General features: G+C 32.8%; 1 protein-coding gene across 1 annotated transcript; it reads left to right on the forward strand.

Moving 5' to 3' along the window:
* Nucleotides 1–2,357: 2,357 nt before the first annotated feature.
* Nucleotides 2,358–6,316, forward strand: LOC114646639 (C-C motif chemokine 20-like). The gene is made up of 4 exons (XM_028794920.2): nucleotides 2,358–2,543; nucleotides 2,679–2,787; nucleotides 4,182–4,259; nucleotides 4,573–6,316. The coding sequence occupies exons 1-4, from the start codon at nucleotides 2,471–2,473 to the stop codon at nucleotides 4,619–4,621; spliced, it is 309 nt and encodes a 102-aa protein (XP_028650753.1). The 5' UTR covers nucleotides 2,358–2,470; the 3' UTR covers nucleotides 4,622–6,316.
* The last annotated feature ends 298 nt before the right edge of the window (nucleotides 6,317–6,614 follow it).

Here is a 6,614-nt window from a genome sequence, read left to right on the forward strand (position 1 = left end):
CTCACCACATCTATAAACCTTCACTTAGGCCTTCCTCTTTTCCTCTTACCTGGCAGCTCCATCCTTAACATCCTATTATATTTAATTTTCGGTATTTTTGGTCTGTCAGTTTCTTTAACAATCTCCCACTTTCTCACGTTGTTTTATACCATTTCTTCTACTTCTTCATAAATATATTTAGCATTTTGGTGGTTTTGAACTTTTGGTTTGTTTTCTTCATCATTCTGCTCATTTGCCTCAGTATTTACCACTACTGTACTAACATTGTCTTGATAGTTTGATTCTTTGGTGCTTAGCTTTTGAGAGACTTTATCTTTTATCTGTTGAATTTTAGTGTCTGTCAGTCTCTTGTTTTTCACAATGTCCTGTCTGGTGTTTGCAAGATTGATGGTCATATTAGGTCTTGATGTAAGGTTTTGTCATGACATATGTTGTCTGTGTCTGTGATGATCAATCATGTTGGATTTGTTATAGTTTTGGAGTATGCTTCCATCACATTTTTGTACTCTTCCCTTGGTTTTTGACAGTTTTCAGGTAGAGCATTTTGAGGGCCTCTGTGAGTGTCATCCTCAGCAAGGTAACCCTCATTTCCTTGTTGGGTAGAGTCTGTTACAGTAGCAGAGTAGTTTAATACTGAGGGACGTGGCTCTTGTTTACCTAAGCGACGACCAGTACGGCATGGTAATCTGTTTTTCTGCCATTTTTGAATGCATGTTGTCAGAGCCTCTTTAGCCACTCTCAAAACTAAAATCATTATGATTGTGTTTCCCAGTCTGCCGCATCTGGGTACACATGTCGTAAATGTAGGAAGGACGGTCCTTGTATGTATGTGAACTGTTAACATTTGAATTTGATGATTGCATATAGTGCTGAACTGACCTCTGTGTACTATTCATTCCTCTGCATGTCCTGGAGTACAAAAGAAACAGCACCATACAGCAACATGTGGGGACTGGCAAGATCAGGAAAAAAAAAAACATGCAGTCGCTGATTACAACCGCAAGATGTTATGCGAATGAATAGGAATAATATGAATAATGTTGCATCCGTGCCACAATGTTTTCCGGAATGTACTATACAAGTCATAAAATGAATAATTCCAAATATCATATATACCTACGTCTGTTTTTTTTTGTCACTGTGGCTTTGACATCATGGATCATAAGGTGCGTACTAATTCAGCGGGAGCAGGAACACTCAATAAAACTGAATAAAAAAAAAAAATCAAGTGATGGTGAGATATGAAGAAGGCAGATTCACCAGCGTTTGTGTGTCAGCTTTTATCCATCCAGATCAGAGAATGTCCAGTTCCATTGCCTCAAAACACCATTAACATCTATAGTTATTCCCAGTTTCAAATAAAAAGTAACTGCATCAGATCCCTGAATTGGGGGGGGGGATTTGTGTGTTGGGGTGGTAGTATGTATCGTGATCATTACTGAGAGAATAAAAGTGAAAAAAAAAAACGCTTTTACAAGTACTATAAATGTACAGCGCTACTGTTACAGATACAAACCAAATGTATGTGTTTATTGTATAATATTAATAATAACAGCAGCTCACTACTGAAAACGGTAAACATAGGAGGCAGTCAGGATCGAACCGGGGACTCTTGATTACAAGTCAGCAATTCTTACCACCATGCCACGGAAGCTGTTGTAGCATTCTTCAACCTTTTGTGAAAGTGTTTATTTGATCTTTGGACATTATATATATTATGCCTACATTTTGTCATTGATTACTAAAATATGAAAAACGTTTCTTTTTTAACAATGTGTTTACACATTATTGTAGAAATGGAAGATACATGAAATGCATGTGCTCCAAATAACGATCTATTATTTCCACTCTAAAACTCCAGCACTTCACTCCCAGATAATCAAGGCATGAGCTGGGAGAACTTTGTACACGTTCTGCATCAGTGGGGGGATGGAATAGCAGGCTGCTTGCTGCTTCTCTTTATCAGCACATTTACAGGACAAAAGATGCTGACGGAGAGGTGCGAATGGATTTAAGGTGGACCGGATTTACAAGTTTTTTCATAGGCTTTGGTAATTCTAGTGTTAAAGACATTTTTAGTGTAAATGGCAGTTTTCACATTGCAAATGAAAAATACATTAATTCACATTTCTTAATTTAATTTATAGAAACTAAAATTTTGATTTTTTTTCCATTTATGTATCCATTTATGTAAATATAAAATATTTAAGTGAAAGTAACTCAGGCCTGCTAAACCTCTCATGACCTTTTCAAGTTAGTGTAACCTTGTGACATATTTGGTCATTGACCTACTTAGTACAAAACGAAAGATTTTTTATTTCCATTACACCAAAAGAACCATTACATCTTTAGACCCTGTGGGCAGAATGGGCAAAACCTTGACACCAAATTACATAAAATGAGCAGTTCTGTCAGTGCACCGCAGACTGAAGTGTTATTATTAACAAAGACCTAAAACAGACTGAAAACAATGGCAGTAAACTTATGTACAGCATTAGTTTGTGTGCTGACTCTACATGCATTGACTGGAGAGGCATTAGCATGTAAGTGCTTGTGTTATGATTTGCCTTTAACTGTTTTATTTATATTTTATTTGTTGAAGTAAACATACTATTTTAAAGACACAAAAGAGATGACTGCTAAAATAATTCAATTTGTTTTATTTTTTTCAAATTTAGATATGGTAGATTGTTGTTCCCGTTACAGCAAAACAGAGCTTCCCTGTGGCTTAATTAAGGGCTATGAAATGCAGAGCTCCATAGATGCCTGTGATATTAATGCAGTAATGTAAGTTATTACATGATACCTTATGTGGCAGTAAAATAATACTTTATGATATACTCTATCATGTATATATTGGTTTTAGTGATGGGTAAACTGCTTATTATCTCCTATGTGGATTTTGCATGTACTTGCAAAGGCTGCTTTGTTTTCCTTTGAGTGCTGTTCAGTGCGAAGACGAATGCTCAGGTAGACTGTTAATACTAAACTGGTAGGCTGTCAGTTGAAGTGGAAGTGTGTTTTAATGCATACTGATACCAAGATAGACCCTAACTGCTCAGGACCCAGTTAACAAAAGCACGTATGACTTGGCATAATAAGGGTATACCACAAAACGTGTGAATTGGATCAAAGCGGTTCATTGAAATTAAATAATGAACTATTTACTTAGAGCAAAATATACTTTTTTAAGAAATTCTATATTTTTAATGCACTTTTGATTCAAGCATAAGATTTGGTTAAATATATATGTAATAATTATTTAAAAATGAATATATAATATAATATAATATTTGTTCAAGTACATTATTAATTAAGTAATCTATGCATTGTTTAATGACAATGCATGTCTAGCCCAGAACTAAATAAAAACAAAATCAATTAATATTTATTTTAGAGATCCTTTTCACAGGTAATCACACCACAGTGAACTTTACAAAGTAACCAAATGACGTACACTTTATATCAACACACAAAATGAAAGAAAAAAAATTCAAAGGTCAATTTAGCTATTTTTTTCTTCTGTGATTTGATTTTTTTTTACTTTTTGCATCATATAGATACATAAAAGTATGCATTGTTTCTTCATTGAGTTTTTTCTATGATACTTATAACCAGTTTTTTGTAAAAAGGATTGTTACTGCACCTCCTGTACTATATAAAGACAAATTTAATGGTACTGAATGTATCATATTTTTTAAGATTTTTACAATTTTCCCAACAACTAGTTTTGAAGCTGGCAGTATATTTGATTTTCCAAATTGATATTTTTTAAATAATTGTACAGTTTATTAAAATCCATCTGTTTTATAATAAAATTGTGTCTTATAGATTACCTGTATCAATTATTATAAATGTAAAATATTTCATCTATAGTTATATATGTACTGCCCCCACAAATGTGGGAGAATATGAAAAAAAATTATTTTGAAATGCACAATGTACATAATGATATGCCTATCTTATGCAAGCAAACCCCATATTTTAGATACCTATAATAACAGATACCATTACCATTAATTTATGCCAGTATTTTATTATTAAAAATACAATTATATAACTAGGTTATAGAGCCTGGAGTGAAATGCAGTGTGTAATTACACATTTGTTTTAATGCAAATTATTATGCACATTTCTCAAATAAAAAATATATTTGATTAACAGTAACTATTTTCCTGTAGATTTCACACAAAAAGAGGAAGGAAAATATGCGCTAACCCCAAAGATGGCTGGGTCTTGAAAAGGATTCAGTGCGTAGGGTAAATATTTTATTACTACTTCTTTTATTGTTGCTAAATAAATTATCTAAAAAAATTCATTAATGATTATAGGAAAGTGTATGTGTGTTCATAACCACAGCACCTAATCACAGTATCTATGACTTACAGTTCAGTAATGAAACAATTCCAATTCCAGAGCAATTTTTATTTAGGATCTGTGGCTTGGAATGTTCATTCTTTACTATGAAAAAAAGTTTCCATTTTATTCTATATCACAATTTTTTATATATTTGTATATATAAAATAATAATAATTCATTATATATATGTATATATATATGTCTGTATTTTAGGGAAAAAGTGAAAAGAATGTCTGCAAGCAAAAAAAATCTGCCTAAGTGAAAGGACTATATGCCGAGCTGATGTGCTTCCCAATACTTTTTTTACTGAGTACATGAGAAAAGCACTTATTTCCATATGCTGAGTACTACAAAAGAAGACAACATCCATCTCTCCATCCATTACATGAACCCTTCTGAATACCTAAACTGTTATGGGGTGACTGGAGTGTAACCAGACAACATCAGGCACAAAACTGAATTCAGCTCTGGACAGGAAACCAGTAAAAATAATTGTATTTACTGTAAATAAGGTTAAATAAATGTTATTTATTGATTTCCTAAAGCATAACTTACGTCTAATATATTATGGGCCTGTAAAACTTTACTGTTTTCTAAAATGTACTCATATATATTACTTTTTTAAATTTATTTATTTGAAAACTTGTTATTGTTATCGTCTGAAGTAAAGCAAAAGAAATATAAACATATTTTGATATTTTACTGAAGAGTATCCGATATAGATTCTAGAACAGTTGTTTGCCAGAGAAAATAGCAGGTGAGATTTTTTTTTAAGGATATGAAATAAAGATAGGTCAAAATTACATAATTTACAGAGTTACTGACTGACTTTATTCAGGTGCTTTTTGCCAAGACTGCATCTTTGTCTGAGGTGAAAGGCAGAAGAACAAAAAGATGATAAGGGCAAAAGAAAACAAAAAAACACACACACACACAAGCAAGGCTGGATGCAAAAGATTAAGCAATGGTTGGATAAAACCTGGGATATAAATGCTATGGCATTAATTTAAATTCAAATTTAAATACATTTAAATATTAATTAAAAGTGACATCTGAATTCTATTACACTGGTGTTGTAAAGCCCCCATCAAAAAAGCTCGTCTGTCCAATGTCTTGTATTTGCTATACCATGACAGAATGGAAAAAGAAAAAAAGAAAGAACTGATTACGACTGAACTTCCCATATGTGGAAGACATTTGCACAGTCACGGTCATTAGCTGCCAGAATGCAGCAAACTTGGAATATTTTGGAAAATTTAAACTGTGCTAAAAAGCAGTGATCCAGTCATATAACTCATCATACCCTGTGAATCCTAGGCATATAATCCTCAAGATGATGAGATCCAGTAACTACAACCTCTGAGGTAGGCATGCTCTCCAGCTAGAAGTTGTGCAGTTATGATGCCAGTATAATGCTACTTAATTCCTAGCTGTCTTGTTCTTTCTTTAATCAATGCCACTGTCAACGTCTTGACTGTTTGGGTTTTCAAGAAATGGCTCAAAGACTAAGCACTTAGTGCCCTTTTTAAAGCACACCGTATATATAAAACAAGATAAAGTGAATTCTGAAATACATACAGACTATAAATGTCATGGTTAAAGTGGTGTTTCCCTCAAATGGAAAATATTTATTTCACATATCCATTTTTGGAACAAGTCAGAAATTATGTCAGCTTTATTTTGAATGCTAATTTTTAGGAAATCTTAATATTGATTATTTAAAAGAACTGATGAATGGGTCTCTTTAGTAAGTTGCATTAATTGAAAATGAATACATCAAGATAAGCTTATTGAAGACAATGAGGTTTATTCCTAAATGTTAAAAAACTGGACATTTAGAAATAGTGGTGTGTGCTTTTAAAGTCCTCTTCATAAACATGTTTGTTTAATGGTTAACTGCATATTGGCTATTAATTGACATTTTATAATTTATAATAAACTATCACTTCTGCTTTCATGTCTGTCTTTTTATTCAATGCTTCAATTGACCAAGTTTACTCTGGGAAATAAAGGCCTCCATGTGACCACATAAGCTTTTACTTAACAGAAGGCATACATGCTTAAATCCAGGAGCCCTGAAATGTATTGCACATGTTTTTGTTTGTTTGTTTTTTCTTCAGCACTTCAGAATTGAGACACCACAAGCTTATAAAGCTTTTCTGTTTCCTTTTTAACTTATGTTTTGGTTTAGGAAGCTTATGTCTATTGCCTGAGCTGTGCTATGTGCTCTAGTATTACACCTGTAATCTATGTGT

This window comes from Erpetoichthys calabaricus, chromosome 2 (genome assembly GCF_900747795.2).
Source record: "Erpetoichthys calabaricus chromosome 2, fErpCal1.3, whole genome shotgun sequence".
In the NCBI taxonomy this organism is placed as follows: Eukaryota; Metazoa; Chordata; class Cladistia; order Polypteriformes; family Polypteridae; genus Erpetoichthys; species Erpetoichthys calabaricus.

What these genes read in the sequence shown, in the direction of transcription:
- LOC114646639 (XM_028794920.2), top strand. Translation starts at nt 2,471, where the DNA reads ATGGCAGTAAACTTATGTACAGCATTAGTTTGTGTGCTGACTCTACAT. An exon ending in TGTGATATTAATGCAGTAAT is followed by an intron (nt 2,788 to 4,181) that starts GTAAGTTATTAC and finishes ATTTTCCTGTAG; the next exon opens with ATTTCACACAAAAAGAGGAA. An exon ending in AAAAGGATTCAGTGCGTAGG is followed by an intron (nt 4,260 to 4,572) that starts GTAAATATTTTA and finishes TCTGTATTTTAG; the next exon opens with GGAAAAAGTGAAAAGAATGT.